Source organism: Tupaia chinensis, unplaced genomic scaffold (genome assembly GCF_000334495.1).
Source record: "Tupaia chinensis unplaced genomic scaffold, TupChi_1.0 Scaffold146687_1, whole genome shotgun sequence".
NCBI classification, from domain to species: domain Eukaryota; kingdom Metazoa; phylum Chordata; class Mammalia; order Scandentia; family Tupaiidae; genus Tupaia; species Tupaia belangeri.
In genome coordinates this window covers 5,067,308-5,084,615 of record NW_006206544.1, presented here as the reverse complement: position 1 = coordinate 5,084,615, position 17,308 = coordinate 5,067,308, and the positions used below count along the sequence as shown (strand labels likewise).

General features: G+C 41.1%; 1 protein-coding gene across 6 annotated transcripts in view; it reads right to left on the bottom strand.

Annotated features, from left to right (window-relative positions):
• The window catches only part of CDC14A (cell division cycle 14A), a 198,803-nt gene that overhangs the window by 45,736 nt on the left and 135,759 nt on the right, over positions 1 to 17,308 (bottom strand). For all 6 annotated transcript variants that reach the window (XM_006169037.3, XM_006169034.3, XM_006169035.3 and 3 more), the window contains exon 10: positions 15,680 to 15,818. In XM_006169037.3, the coding sequence (XP_006169099.1) occupies positions 15,680 to 15,818 (139 nt within the window). The remainder of the gene's footprint in view (positions 1 to 15,679; positions 15,819 to 17,308) is intronic.

Here is a 17,308-nt window from a genome sequence, read left to right as displayed (position 1 = left end):
GAGAGCATGAAATTACTGGCCCTCTGCTAATAAGAAAGTGTTTGGAAATGAAAGGAAGAAATTTGTCTGGATTTGAACAGGGCCTTGTTGACAGTTGCAATCAGCGTTGGGATAACTGTGTGGGACCATGTCCTGGCCGTGGGTTAGACAGCTTTGGGCTAGCCATGCCGGAGATCTAAAGAAATCATTAAACAACCTGGCTTCATTATGAACCAAATTATAGCTGGTTCTAATGTAGAATCTTTGAAAAAAATCTAATTTTACTATTCCACTAATGAAACTAAAGTCCACTGCACTGCTATAAATACTTCTGGCTTCGGGTCCAGAACACAATGGAAGTCACTGTGCTTCTGAGTGACTGGCCTATTCTCCCTCACTTCCTTAAGACCAACCTAATCCTATGTCTACACTGTCCTAACTCTTCAACCTCATCACTCCTATCCTAGTTACATTTTTTTCTAAGACAACCCAATCCTGACCCCAGTGTCCAACCAAAACCACTATCTGGTTAGTTCTTTTGCATAGAAACCCAACCTACTCTCTAGCCTGACCTAAGCTACTCTAGCCATGGCTTGGGCACCAATCTGTCCTGTGTACCTCCTACTCACCCATCCCAGGGCTGCTGTGGAAAGAGAGGTAGTTCCTGGCTTAATGAGAGAATTGGACCAATGAAGTGGTCTAACTTGATATGGGAAGAAGGCAGATCAGAAGAATAACCAAGATACAAGGAGTAGGAAGGAGACAGGCATTTAGGAAGTTTTACAAATACTGAGGTCCATGTGGAGCATTGAGCAAGAAGATATTTAGACAGAGATATTTCGACAGTACAAGGAAAAGCTCTCAATTCTGGAATACACAAGAAAACGAAGCAAGAAAGAAATAAAGGCACTAGAGGGTCCTCAAAGAGATTCAACTAGCTAAATCCGATTTAGGTAACGAACTCACAATCAGGAGCTATATATCATTAGTATGTCATGTCAAAATGCAAACTTTATAAGTAAACCTAATGCTTTACTATTTATAATTCCTTTTTTATTCCCCCATCGCTAACCCTTCTCATATAAGTTTATTCAGAGCACAGGAAATAAGCACATTCATGGGAAGGATACCCCTCATGAGAGCCTTCATGCATTGTTGGTGAGAATATAAAATGGGACAATTACTGTGGGAAACAGTTTGGCAGTTTCTCAAAAAATCAAACATAAGGGAACCAGCAGTTAGCGTAATGGCTATGTTGCTGGACTCCCACGTAGTCGACCGTGGTTCGCGTCCTGGACCCGGTGGCTTAAAACTCATGCCAGGCGTGTGTGCGTGCGTGCCCAAGATCCCGAGAGGAGAATGGAGGAGAAGGGATTGCAGCGTGACCATCCCCCCTGGAGGGTGATTTCTCGCTTTCTGTCTCTCTGTCTCTGTCTGTCTGGCGAGCGCACGCGCCCTATAGCGAAAATCTCTCCAAAAAAAAAAAGGAAAAAAAATCAAACAAAACTGCCATATAATCCAGCAACTCCACTTCTGAGTATATACTCAGAAGGACTGACAGTAGGAATTCAAAACAGATACGCATGTACTGATCTTCATAGCTGTATTCTTCATAACAGCCAAAAAGTGGAACAGATCCAAATGCTCACCAACAAATAAACAGAAAAACATCATGTGGTATACACATAAAATGGAATATTATTCAGCCACTAAAAAGAAAAAAAGCTCTGATACATGCCACAACATGGATGACTTTGAAAATACTCTGCTAGGGCCAGGCGGTGGCATGGTGATTAAGATGCTGGACTCCCACATGATCGACCACAGTTTGAGTCCTAGACCTGAAAATCATGCCAGGATGTGCACGTGCATGCCCAATATCCCAGGAGGAGAACAGAGAAGGGATTGTGGCATGGCTACCCCCCGGGGGCATGATTTCTCACTTTCATCTCACTGTCTCTGTCTCTTTAGTGAATATGCTTGCCCTATGACAAAAACCTTAAAAAAGAAAAGTAAATACTATGCTCAGTGAAATAAGACACAATAGGACAACTATTGTATGGTGTCACTTACACAAGGGACCTAGAATAGGCAAATTCCTAGAGACAGGAAGTAGAATCGAGGTTACCAGGGGCAAGTACAGAGGATAACGACTATTTACTGTTTAATGGGAACAAAGTTTCTGTCTGGAGAAATGACAAAGTTGTGGAAATAGACAGTGGTGATAGCATACATCATTGTGAGCATACTTAAAAACACCTAAAAGTGATTAAAATGGTAAATTTTATGTTCTAATATTTTAATAAAAATGTTCATTAAAAACTCAGTCTAGCAGATGGGATGGTGGTTAAGGGTGCTGGACTCCCACATGGTCAACCATGGTCTGAGTCCCGGACCTGGCAGCTTGCTTTCTCACTTTCTCTCTCACTCTGTCCCTCTCTGGTCAAATTTAAATAAATAAATAAATAAAATAAAGTTCAATAAAATTATTTTTTTAAAACTCAGTCTTCTATCTAAAGTAATTGGCATGATTAATTCAAAAAGTTTTTTCTGATACTCTGACAAAAATTCTAAGACATAATTATCCTCAATATTTTAATCCATATTATGATTTTATTTTTGCTTAGCCAATAGTTTCAATGATAGTGATTTAGATGGTGCAAATCAGAAAAAAAAAAATCTAAAGCTTCTATAACTGAATATTGCTATGAAATTGTCACTTTCTCTTTTTTTTGGAGAGATTTTTGCTATAGGGCATATGTGCTTGCCAGAGAGACAGAGAGACAGAAAGCAAGAAATCACCACCCAGGAGGAATGGTAACGCCACAGTCCATTCTCCTCCATTCTCCTCTCAGGATTTTGGGCACGCATGCACATGTGCCCAGCATGAATTTTAAGCCACAGGTCTGGGATTCAAACCACAGTCAACTCTGTGGGAGTCAAGTGACTTAACCACTACCCCATGTGCTGGTCCCAGCCACTTTCAACAAACAGTACAACTCAAACCTATCCAATATGCCTATAATTCTAATTTTTAGAAAACCACCATATCTTCTATTGTTAAATTGTTTTTTTCAAATATTTTATTTTAGTTTCTATGTTTTAGTAAAGATAAAGTTTTAAATCTTTAAAACAGATTATAAAGAAAGTTTTAATACGTACTCTTTGACCTAGTGGATGTATAATAAGAAAAAAGTCATAAAAGGAAATAGTAGAGGGACAGCAGTGTTGTGGTGATCAAGGCACTGGATTCTCACATGGCCAACTGTGGTTTGAGCCCTGACCAGGCGGCTTGAAAATCACAACAAATAAAAACATAGACAAATAAATCAAATGTTTTTCTTTTTAATAAGGAAATGGTAGGGCAATCCCATCTAAAACTTAAACCAGTATTGTTAGATATTTGTCAAGAATGTTTTCATTTTCTAAGAAGATTTTATTCATCTTATCTTTGATAATTTTTTGAAAAGCAAAAATCTGGCCCATTCACAACAGCATACACTGCTAAGATGCTGAGCTCTGCAGGCTGGAACCACACAGGAGGCTCAAACAGATAACTCATGCACCAATCTTCATAGCTGCAATGAAGGCCAATCTTAAGGCCAAGCACAGTGGTGTGTACCTGTAATCCCAACAGTCCAGAAGGCTGATGCACAAAGACTGCAAGCTGGAGGTTGGCCTGGACAGCAAAGTGAGACTCTGTCTAAAACAGAGCTGGGTGTAGTGATGCATGCTCCCAACAGGCCCTGCTAGGACTCTGAGGCAGATGGATTAAGAGGCTGTGAGATTTTGTCAAATAAATAAATAAATAAATAAATAAAAGATAAAAGAAAAGAAAGAAGAGAAGAGAAGAGAAGAGAAGAGAAGAGAAGAGAAGAAAAAGGAGAAGAGGAAGGGAAGGGAAGGGAAGGGAAGGGAAGGGAAGGGAAGGGAAGGGAAGGGAAGGGAAGGGAAAGGAAAGGAAAGGAAAGGAAAGGAAAGGAAAGGAAAGGAAAGGAAAGGAAAGGAAAGGAAAGGAAAGGAAAGGAAAGAAAAGAAAAGAAAAGAAAAGAAAAGAAAAGAAAAGAAAAGAAAAGAAAAGAAAAGGGCAAGCAATGGCTAGTTAAACTATTAATTTCTGATCTAACTCAACCCAACCATGAAATTTACCAAATGCTATAAATTCCAAATTGTGATGTGGCATAAATTGGTATCTACAGAGTGAGAGTGAACCAAAAAATTTTGTTATTAAATGTGGTTCGAGGACCAGCAGCATTGCATCACTTGGGAGCTTGCTAGAAATAAAGAATTTGGGGCCAGCAAGTGGTGTGGTGGTTAAGCCACTGGATCCCACATGGCTGACTTTGTAGTTTGAGTCCCAGGCCCGGCGGCTTGAAAAACATGTGTGTGCATGCCCAAAATCCCAGGAAGAGAATGAAGGAGAAGAGATTGCAGAGTGGCCACCCTCCCAAGGTTTGATTTCTCACTTTACCTTTCTCTGGTAAGCATACTCGCCCTATGACAAAAACCTTAAAAAGTTTCATAAAAAGAAAGAAAGAAATGAAAAATATCAGGTTCATCCCAGACTGCTGAATTAGAAACTGTCTTTAACAAGATCCTCAAATGAGACTCAGGTATTTTAACGTTTGGGAAGCACTGAAGACAATGGAAGGCTGACAACTAAGTTATAATAACAGGCTGAAATGTAGCTAACTGATCGGAAGTTGATGCAAATATCTGTGATGCTAAAGCAGAATGGGGAAATGTTTTTACATTTATTTTTTCCATAAGAGAGAGAAAGAGGGGCACCTATAATGAGGTCTTCATGCCACAATATCCCTGGTCTCCGCCAGCTCAGACCACGGGCCTGTGTGCATGTGTCCTGCACACAGGGAGGTCTCGGAATGTGGGCCCAGAATCTGCCCATGCAGGTCCAGCTGAAACACCAGTGCACCACTGTCTGGTCCAGGAAAGGGGGGAGTTTTATTTATGGATTTTAGAAACAAAAAAGAGTTCAAACACAAAATTGTTGCTTCTTAAAGGTAATTTCATTCAAAATGGAGTTATGCTTTCCACAGACAGACCTTCCTGAAAGGTCTAGATTTAGGCTTTGTGTGACCTCTCACCATCTCAGGAAGAAATCTAAAACGAAACAGCATCATGGTGAGCCCCCTAAGTAAAGGATCTCTGTGAGCTCAGAGTCTCCATGGGAACCTCACATCAGTCTTTAACATCACTTTATAATAAAGGAGGCTTTAATGGCTCACGATCCAGGGCGTGGTTCCACATGAAAAACCCAGTGAATGGAATCCATCAAGTCGAAAGCCAGCTTGACCCCACCATCACACTTCTACGACTTGTCTCCGAGAAGAATGAGCTCACAGTCAGCTCAATAACAAAACAGACATATTTGTGCATTATCTTGGAAACCCTGAGGATGTTTGAGAAGATGCATTTTGGGTTCAAAACGATATGTTTAAGAACTTCAGCTTTAAGCAGAATAAAAACACTTGGTGACTGTTCTGCAAACAGAATTTTATAGGTTTCCTGGAGAAAAGGGAAAATATAAAATTTCAGACTATAACAAAGGAGAGGTCTGGATCTGACAATACAAAAATCCATCAACAACCCACAAAGGTGCTAACAAGCACTTCTTTTCTGTCATCTCCGGTGACACAAGAGAAATGTTTGTTTAAGACAGAAAAATCAAACACCTGGATATATTTCGGTCCTCAAAGACCGGCAGGATATGACAAACCAGCTTGTCTAGTCATAGATTTGGAATTAACATTATCTAAAAAGCCCTGATTAGCTTTTTATCTCAGGAAGAATATAATCCCTTTAGCTTGTTCACTTATTTTTGACAGGTGAAAACCTAACCAAATACTTTTTTACTCTCTTCTTTCTTTCTTAATGAACATGTTATTTATTCATGCTTTGGCGTCATCAATGACTTCACACTCTTCATCTTTCATATCATTAGTCAGTCTTCAAAGCCTGGTACTTTTTGCCTTGAAATGTCCCTGGTGCTCATTTCTGCCTCTTCAGTCCGACTTCTAGCCCCTTTGATAAGTCCCTGCCTCAGATTATAGCGGGCTCCTTTTTTAGCCTCTCTGATTCCAGTCTCCATCAATCCAATTCATCTTACACACTGTGGCTGGCCAACCTTCCTGAAATAACACGAAGATCACAAGACTGCCCTCTGCTGAATACTCCAAAATAGAAAGCAGGGTGAGTAAGAGAATTTCAGAATATCTGTGCGAGTCGTTCAGATCTGCACACTCTGCTATGCATACTTACTATAAACAAAAGAGATACCCCCCAAAAAAATACTAACACAAATGTCCTGGTTTAAAAGACACAAATTTACTGTCTTAAGTTCTGGAGTTCAGATGTCTGAAGTCAAGTTCACAGCGGTAAAGTCGAGGTATGGGCAGACCGATTCCTTCAGGAGGCGCTGAGGAGAGGATCTACCCTCCTCACTTTCTCAGCTTCCAGTGGCCACCCACATCGTGGCTCGTGGTCACTCTGCTTCCTACAAAATGCATAAGTCCAGTCTCTGCTTCGTCGTCACATTACCTGCTCTATGTGACTCCTGCCATGTCCCTCTTGTGAGGACCCTGTACTGCATGGAGCTCACCTGAACACTCTCCACATCAAGGGCCTGCATTTATGCACTCTGCGAAGTCCCCTATAAAGGGACACCCACACGTACCAGGAATTAAAACACGTATATCCTGGGGGAACGTTATTTAGCCTACCATAGCTGGTTCCAAGCTGAACAAGACAACCAAGCTAACAGTTTTAAAAAGCATGGTTGCTTCCAGGAAGATGAAGTAGACACACTTTTCTCTGTTCTTCCCACTCAGTAAAAGTTTAAACCCCATATATTATAAAGAAAATGAGCATAAGGCACTCTGAAAATTATAGAGAAAGCAGGCTGGTTAGGAATCTTGACCCAAGTAACAACATGGCAGTAAGTTGCATGGGCTTTCTTTTTCCTTTCTTTTTTAACTTTTTAAAATCTAATTTGCTTTATTAATATTTTTTTTCTATTTGCTATAGAGAAGATGCACTCACCAGAGAGAGAAAGGGTGTGTGTTTGCTGGTGGTGAGGGGCATAGTGGGGGAAGGGACAGAATAAGAAAGCAAGTCACCAGTCTGGGACTTGGACCACAATCAACCAATATGGAGTCCAGCGCCTCAACCACCATGCCATGGGTTTTCTTTTGCTTTACATATCCCAGCCTTACGGTTCCTGAAGGGCAACTTAAACCCAAAAAAAAAAAAAAAAAAAATCCTCCACAAAAGCCTGCTCCCTCTAGTCAAAATAAATAAATAGATAAGAAAAAAAAAGAAAAAAGAAAAGGATGTCATAGACAGAATAACTAATTTACTCTAGCCAAACACCACAGAAAAAACTCTGGCCCTATTCCACCCGGGCTGCAAAGGTATGAGGGGATCCCAGGCTGCCAGGCTATAAGGAGGCAGCTAGTCCCCGCCCTCCTTGGACAGAGAGGTGTCAAAGAAGGGCCAGCAGGAAGCCTCTCTAGCCCCAGCCCCACTCCCCAGTAGGTCAGAAGAGGCTTAGTGGAGTGTGAAGACTTCACCATCACCCTTCAGTAACATGGCCGTCCCAATTACTGAGTCGGTGGAAACAGCTGTGGGAAGCTAAAACTGCCAGCTCCACCCAGCAGTAACAAAAAGCCCCCAACCTCAGGTATGAACAGACACTGAGAAAGAACTCCTGCATTCACCTAGTAGCACCAAGGCAGCAACCCACCACCTCCACCCCAGCTGCCACCTTCTCCTTCTGGAGCAGTACAAGAGGCCAGATAAACAGAAGGCCTAAGTCAGACCCAAAGCCTCACAGCACAGTAGGACATTCCAGTTGATATTTCCTGACATTGACACTGACCGAATGAAAAAAGACAATTAGTAAATGCCGACACCAAGACGACAGAGATGTTAGAATTATCTGACAAAGACTGTATTTTATTTTATGTGTGTGTGTGTGTGTGTGTGTGTGTGTGTGGAGGGGGGTGTTGTATTAGACAGGGTTACACTGCATCATGATCCTCCTGCCTCAGCCTCCCAGTGGCTGGGACTACCAGTGCATACTGTCACACCCACGTTGGTAAAGATTTTAAAGTTGACATGATAAGAATGCCTTAACAATTAGAACTACACATGAAACAACTCAAAAAAACAAAAAGTTTCAACAGCAAAGATATAAAGAACTGAATGGAAACTTTAGAATGGAAAAAAAATAATAACCCAAATTTAAAACTCAGTAGGTGAGGCCAGCTGGTGGCATGGTGGTTAAGGCAGCTGGATCCTACTTGGCTGATTGTACAGTTCCAGTCCCAGATTCAGCAACTTGGGACTATGAGGCACATGTGTGTGCATGCCTGAAATCCCAACAGCAGGGAGAAGAGAAGGGGCTGTGCATAGCCATTTCCCCGAGGAGTGCTTTCTCGCTCTCTCTCTCTCTCTCTCTCTCTCTCTTTCTCTCTCTCTCTCTCTGGTGAGCTCACACAACTTCCAGCAAATTTATAAAGAAATAACAAAGGATCAGAAACAAAACAAGGATGTCTACTCTCACTACTTCTAACATCATACTGGAATCATAGCCAGCACGATAAGAAAAAAAGGGGGGAAAAACTACATGTGTGCCTACTTTGGAAAGTACTTAATAATACCTGTAGAGCTGAATACACATACCCAAATCTTCCAACACAAATAATAAAATATACATATATAAAAATAATAATTTTATACATATATAAAAAAAGGTGTTGACATCATTTGCTATTAGGGAAATTCAAATTGAAACCAATTCCATACCAATCAGAATGGCAAAAAAAATAAAAGAAAGAAAAGGTTTATAATATAAAATTATGGCGAAGATACAGAGCAACTAGAACTCTCATATATTACCGGTTGGTATATAAAATTATTCAACCACTTTGAAAAAGTATTTGATAGTTTCTCATGAAGTTAAACTATAAAATTATGTCATTTACAATGCAATCAATAACTTCAAATAAAACATAACACTTCTACACAGAAAATATAAGAAACTTTTAAAATTTTTGAGAAGGATTAAAGAATATCTAAGTAAATGGAACCAGCAGGTGTTGTAATAATTACATTGCTGGATTCCCACGTAGTCAACTGCAGTTCAAGTCCCAGACCCAGCAACTTAAAACTCATGCAGGTTTTAAGGGTGCCTGCACATGTGTGCCCAAAATCCTGTGGGGAGAATGGAGGAAAAGGGATAGCAGAGTGGCCATCCCCCAAGGGGGTGAGATCTAGTTTTCTGTCTGTCTCTCCAGCAACCACACATACCCTATAGCAAAAATCTCTCAAAAAAAAAAAAAATCTAAGTAAATGAAGATTATTTTGAATGAGATCAAAGCTGGATTGCTGGGACCAGCATTTAGCATAATGGTTTATGTCGCTGAACTCCCATGTAGTCGACGTGGTTTGAGTCGTGGACCGGTTTGAGTCCCGGACTCAGTGGCTTAAACTCACACTGGGCACATGTGCGTGCGTGCCCAAGATCCCGAGAGGATAATAGAGGAGAAGGGATTGTGGTGTGGCTAAACCACCCCGGGGGGGGGGGGGATTTCTCATTTTCTATCTCTCTGTCTCTCTGTCTTTCTGGCGAGCGCGTGTGCCCTATAGCAAAAACCTCTCCAAAAAAAAAGGGGGGGATTGCTTACACTTCCAGACACTAAGACTCATTTTAAAGCTGTAGCAATTATGATGTTAAATTACTGGAGTTAAAATAGACAGATGAACCAACAGAATGGAAAATAGAGTCCAGAAGCAAACATATATACACATTTGATTTAGGATAACAGTGATTGTAGATCAATGAACAAAAGACTTTTCAATGAAGTATGCTCGATTACTGGATATCCATGTGGGGAAAGAAAAGAACCTTGTCTCCTACTTCACACCATATTTTATAAAAATAATCCCTGATGAACTATTCATATGAAATTGATGGAAAAATCAATAAAGCCTCTGGAAGATAACATTAAACAATATATTGGGACCGGGTGGTGGCATAGAGGTAAAACATTACATTCTACAAGATCGACCCACATGAAAAGGTTCTGGGTTCATAACCAGAAACCTCCCTGAGGATGGTGGGTACACACATGCCCACGATCCAGGGCTGTCTGAGGCTGGAGGTAGACTGTGGTGTTGGAACTGTCTGTGTGTCTCTGTTTCTGTCTCTGTCTCTCATCTGCTAATGAAAGAAAGAAAATAAATAAAAACTTTTAAAAAATAATATATGCATACTGTGGAGTTAACAAAACACATCTTAGGTAGCACACAGGCAGCATTACCCATAAGGGAAAGATGAATGAAGTTGGGGCTGAATTGAAACTTGAAAATCCTGTTCATCAAAGACATTACTAAGAGTGAAAATGCAAACCACGAGAGTGGAAGATATAAAGTGGTCAGATATGGAGGATCTATTGCTGAGTGAGGTAAGCCAGGCTATGAATGAAAGAAAGATATTTTATGTATCCACTCAATATATACCGACTATCCGCACTCTATGATAGAGAGCAAAAAATTGGAGGACATAAAAGCAGTGAAGGTACTTAATGAGAATAGGACAGTGTGGAATGGGGTAAGTGAAGAGAAGAGGATAGAGAAAGATAGCAAGTGAACAATAGAGAGGCAGGACGTTAGTGAGAATAAGATATGGCTTATTTACTGTTGATGATGGCATGTATAGATTTCTCAACTGGATTGGTCTGAGAAGTATTTCATGATGGGCAAAGTATTTTTACAAGCAAAATGAGAAATAGCGATTGACTGTTTTAAAAAATAATTATGGGGAAACAGAAAAGATATCGAATGATGAATCGGGGAGATTAATGTCTCTGTATTGACTGACATGCATGGCATTCCCATTTGAAAAAGCAATGTAATACACTGTAAAGTTATATGTGATCCAATGTAATATAAAGAAGATTATGATGGTAATAAAAAATTTAAGAAAAAAAGAGTGGAAGATATATTTGCATTCCATGTAATGGACAGCGCTGTACTTATATCCGGAACATTTAAATGCCTACAAGTCAATAAGAAACAATCTGATAGAAAAATGTGTAAGAGACGTGAAAAGATATTTCATAAAAGAGAAAATAAAAATGGTTAATAAACATATTAAAACACATTCAACCTCATTAGACATTGGAAAAGAAAATTAAAAATACAAATTACCCTTATGAAGAATCTTGAATTTAAAAACCTGACAAACCACTGCTGATGAGACAGTAAACACGTGTGCCTACTTTGGAAAGTACTTAATAATACCCGCAAAGCTGAACACACATACCCAGCTGTTCCAATCACACATCCAACAGTGTGCTGGACCAAAAAGCATGAAAGAGTCAAAAACTGGCAACAGCCTAAATATATATCATAGTATAAATAAAATGCCATATATCCAGGGCCAGTAGGTGGCATGGTAGCTAAAGGTGCTGGATTTGCACATGGCCAGCCACAGTTTGAGTCCCAGGCCTGGCGACTTGCTCTCTCCCTTTCCCTTTCTCTCTCTGTCTCTCTCTGGTCAAATTAAAATATAGTAATAACAAATGGAATTAAATAAATAAATCATTCTTCCACCCAAAATTGACATATACTCAAACATGGAATGCTATACAGCAATGAACAAGCTAGTAAGCCATAAGCAGGGCATCCATGTGCAGGTATCATTCTATTTCTTGTTCTGGGGTAGGTTACAGCGGTGGATTACCTGTTGAAAATTCACTAAGCCTACCTCTCAGATTACTCCCTCCATGTTTATTATGAGGATGTCAGAAAAGTCATGAACTATTTTTTTTCTGTGCCAAAATGCATCATGACTTTTTAGACAACCCAATATATTCCATCTGTATGAGCCTTTCTGGGCTTTAAAACAGTGAATTTGTTCCCATCTCAGGACCTTTGTGTGCCCCCTGCATGGGACACAAATAAGATTTTGACAGAACTGGCTCCCTTGAAATCTCTAGGTCTCAGTTCTTTTTAGAGAAGCCCTCTGACCACTAAATCCAAATAGCGTTCCCCATCCCCTCATCCCCTCATCCTCTTCCCAGTTCACACTGCATTTACAGCACTTATCACCCCAGAAATGGCCCGGGGGCTGGCTGATGGAGTTAACAAAGCACATCCTGGGTAGCACACAGATAGCACCACTGCAATGCAGGAGCAGCCGTCATGCAGCGCTCTATGAGTTGGGCCCACATGGGAAGGTCTCAGGTTTGCACCCCAAGGTCTCCCTACATACGCAGGTATGCATGTGCCCACAGGCTAGCTGCGAGGTAGGTCATGGGATGAAGACCCTAGTAGGGATGTCCCTCTTTCTGTGTGTCTGTCCTTTTCTATCTCTCTCATGGAAAAAATAAATTAATTAACTTAAAAAAAAAATCTTGTATATAAGTGTATGTATTTATTGACCTCTGTGAGTGAGAGCCTTGGCTGCCATGTTCAGGACTAAGCAAGTTGTCTGACACAGTGTGTGCACACAATAAATATATATGATGAGTGAGTGTTACCAATGCACTAAACGGGTTCTCCCATGGGGTATGACAAGACACAGGTTTGGAAGGGGGAAAGGGGAGAAGAGGAGCAAAGAGGAAGAGAGAATAAGAGTAAAAAGTCAAGCAAATACCACCTCTGGTCCCACTTAAGGCATAAAGCAGGATTAGCTAACAAAGGCTGGAAAAGCCCATGAGCAGCACAGGTATTTTTCTACACAAACTCAATAAGAAACAGTGCAAAATTAAAAAATGCATGGTGACTAAGGCCAAAGAGAAAACAAACAAACAAAAGAAAAACGAAGAAAGAAAAAACCTTCTTGAAGGCAGGTTCTAACCTAAGGATTATAATGGCTTATTCTAATACCATAGCTATACAAATAAATCCTTCCTGTACCTGTTTTCACAGATACTTGGAAATCTATGGCACTGACTCACACTTAAGGAAATTGTCGAAGTATTATAGCTCAAGTATCCATAAATGAAAAAGCAAAAGCCTCCTTTCAACCTACAGTGCCTTCCCTCATAACCCTAATTTCTTCCGTTGTTCTTTTGAGATCTGGCAGGAAGCGGTACAGTAGGGAGGTCGGAAGGAATGTGCAGGCACCAAGAAAGAGGGTTGTGTATCTGACACCCTGAGAAAATGGGGTGACCTCGACCGGGGTACTCTGAACTGCTCCCCCTCACTGCGAGCTGCCCCCAGCAGGGAGCCTGGTGTTGCTCATGAGTACTCAGGAGGTACCTACTGAACGAACCATAGTCCAGGCAGTAACTTCAAGACACTGATTAAATGGCTTGAAGCTGCGGAGTACTTTGTATTGTTCTTTTTTAACATTAAAGTTACTTATTCAGCTCCAGTAAGCAATTAGTGTAACGAGCACCTAGCAGATAAACAGCACAGAATCCATGTTACAGGCACACGAAAGCAAACTAGGGAAACAGAGGACACCCCTGGCTGAAAATCGGACCCAAAATGCAGCTCTAAGAGAACAATTATTTTATTTGTATCTCACAGATAAAAACCTAAAACCTGTTTTATTACTGATCTTGCTTCTTTTTCCTTGCATAGTCATTATGTTTCAAACTCAATCTTTTAAGGGAAAAGTATACTGTTGATCAGCGCTGTTTCTTCTCAGTTATTCCCTCTACGGCTGGCAACTCGTGTAACACCCCAGCAGGCTCAAATCCATCATGTCAGAGGCTAAGAGCTTACAAATGCATCTTTCTATGAAATTCATGATCATCTGTTTCTTACCAACCTAACATGATTTAACCTGGAAAGGAACAATCATGGAGAAAAGAATGCTATTCAAAATAGAGCCAGCCAGCATAAAAAGGAAGAAATGGAAATTTCAACCCAAGATATCACTAATCGAAAACATTTTAGAGCTGGACCTAGGTCGACTAGTGATAATGTCATGACCTCATTTTATTAATAAGTAAATTGAGGGCCAGTAGATGGCATAGCAGTTATGTTGCCGGACTACCATATGGCCGACCATGGCTCAAGTCCTGGACCTGGTGGCTTAAAAATCACACAGAGCACATGTGCGTGTATGCCCAAGATCTTTTTTTTCTTTAATATTTTTCTTGAGAGGTTTTTGCTATAAAGTGCTTGCACTCACTAGAAAGACAAAAAGAGACAGAAAGACAGAAAGCAAGAAATCACGCCCCAGAGGGGTGGCCACATTGCAATCCCTTCTCCTTCGTTCTCCTCTCAGGATCTTGGGCACGCATGCACACACGCCCAGCGTGAGTTTAAGCCACGGAGTCTGAGACTCGAACCGCGGTTGACTACATGGGAGTACAGTGACATAGCTATTACGCTAACTCCTGATCCCTATGCCCAAGATCTTGAGAGGAGAATGAAGAAGAAGGGATGGCAGCGTGGCCATTCCCTCTGGGGGTGATTTCTCACTTTCTCTCTGTCTCTGTCTCTCAGGCAAGCGCACACACCCTAAGGCAAAAACCTCTACATAAATAAGTAAATTCATGATAATACCTAGTGTTTGAAGGAGAGGCCAGGTGGAGGGGCCAGGTGGTACAAAGCAGCAATACAACTGGGCCCCCATGGGAAGATGCTGAGTCTCTGCATGTCCCAGGCCCCCGTGCAGATGTGTGTCTGTGATCCCGGCTGGCTGAGGCTGGGGTGGACTGCAGCATGAGGAGTGCTTGTCTCTCAGAAGAAGTTAATAGATTTTTTTTTTTAATTTTTAATGAAGGGACCAGCAGATGACATATCAGTTACATCACTAGATTCCCACATGGCTGACTGCAGTTCAAGTCCCAGACCTGGGGGTTTGAAAATCATACCAGGCACATGTGCATGCATGCCCAAGATCCTGGGAGGAGAATGGAAGAGAAGAGATTGCAGTGTGATCATCCCCCCAGGGGGTGATTTCTCACGCTCCCTCTCACTGTCTCTCTCTCTCTGTCTCTCTGGCAAGCATATGCACCCTAAGGCACAAACCTCTTTAAAAGAATTTTTTTTAAATAAAAAACAGGTGGATCCAGAAAGGAATGTGTTCTTACACATTAAGTGTCTACACCTCATGGGCTAAGATTGTACGGAAAGTTAATGAATGATTATGTAAATGAATAAATTCATTTAGAAGTACTCTTCTAGAGAGTAGCCATAAAGTGAGTCCGTGGCAGGGTCAGGACTAAAGCCAGCTCTTGTCTTTTTCTTCCTTGGCAGCCTCCTAGGAGCAGCCATAGCTGCAGCTACATCAGCAGTTCAGTTCGGTGTCAGGAGAGCAGCAGTCTCACCAAAATCACGGACTGACCTTCGTTGTGTGTTTTTTCGTTCTGCTTTTAGACATGCAAACAAAAGAAAAGAATGAAAAGTGCCAAGTGGGATGACATAAGAAAATTGCACTGTAGCCAGATCACACATAGAAAATGACAGGAAAAGGGTAGGCAGAGATGGCTGTGATTTTCTTCTCACTCTCACCTGATCTAAGAGACATAAAAGGTACAAAGTTAGACTGCATTAGCTGTCAAATCAACAATATCCTATTAGAGGCACAGACTTCTCTAACAAGGCAGTCATTTTATAACCACGGGCTTGACATGGTCCACAGCCAGGGCCAGAAGAGGTAGAAAGAATCAGGAACAAGGGTGTAACGCGATAATGGTGGCGACATACTTACTCTTCCAGGAAGTGCTGCTGGGGTCCTATGATGGAGCCTGGCCGGCAGATTCTGATCCAAGCGATTATTTCACCATGTGTAAACCTGTAATGTTTCATTACGTAACAGGCTATCAACGTCCCTGTTCTTCCGAGACCAGCTGAAAGAGAAAGGAACAGGACAAGAAATACAAGGTTCAGCAAATGCACCCACAAAAACACTGACATGGAGTCCTGCCCAGAAATGGCACTGGATTCAAGGGTAATGATACGATCACCAGCTAAGAACACATCACTGCTGTCACATAAAATCTGTGTGTCTCCTCGAGTAACGGAAAGGGGAGAATGAAGCTGCAATGTATTTAGATACCAGGAATGGTATGATCAAAGTAAATGGGGAACCAGCAGTTAGCATAATGGCTATGTCGTTGGACTCCCACGTAGTCGACCGCGGTTCGTGTCCCGGACCCGGTGGCTTAAAACTCACGCTGGGCGCGTGTGCGTGCGTGCCCAAGATCCTGAGAGGAGAATGGAGGAGAAGGGATTGCGGCATGACCATCCCCCCTGGGGGGTGATTTCTCACTTTCTGTCTCTATGTCTCTCTCTGTCTGTCTGGCGAGCGCACACGCCCTACAGTGAAAATCTCTCTAAAAAAAAAAGCAAATGGAACTGGCATCAGCACTCCTGCTGGACTGGAAAGGCCAGAGACAGAAGCCAGAGAGTGCAGGCTATGGCAAGAAAGAGGGGAGCTGAAAAGGTCTCAAAGGAGGGTGGGCAACACATACAGGGGAAACGGTAAAACAGAAACACCTTCCGACTGGGTCACAAGGAAAATTAGAGAACTGATGTTTCTGGCGTAGGAAACTGACAGAATGTCAAAAAAATTTTTGAGAGGTTTTTGCTATAGGATGTGTGCTCGCTAGAAAGACAGAGAGAGGTAGAGAGACAGAAAGCGAGAAATTACTCCCCAGAGGGTATGGCCACTCCACAATCCCTTCTCCTCCACAGAATGTCCATTTCATCAATGCAAACAGAAATATAAATAAAGGGTGGTTGTTGGCTTTATTTTTTATATATTCAAGAATCTTCTATTTTTGAGGGATTCCTTAGTCAGTTTTCCCTGGTGAAATAATGAAGAGAATCTTCTCTGATCTACCTAATACTTTAAATATATATATATACACACACACACACACACACACACATATATATATATATAGTATTAAAAAATCCAAGACACTGTCATATTGTTTAATGAAACAATACACACCATTATTCACATCCTACTAAATAAGATAAAACAAAACAATGACAAGTTATCCATGTTAACATCCATCCTCATTTCAGACATCTTAACATATGAAAAAGGTATGTCTTCAAATCACCGCTGCTCAATCTTCTTTATATTATTGCTTCCCAGGAACCTCATTTAATTTTTTTTTCCTAATCGTTCCCCATAAAATTTTATTGCCACAGACATACAAATCGATTGACATATTATACGTAACCTCTACTTTATAAAGAAAATAAAAGGCTATTCACCTTCGAAAAACAACTTTTTTCCCTTCAGAGCATCACTGCTTATGTTCAGAATACATGTCAAAATGCAAATGAAATAACCATCAAACTCACGTCAAGAGATTCCCGGCAT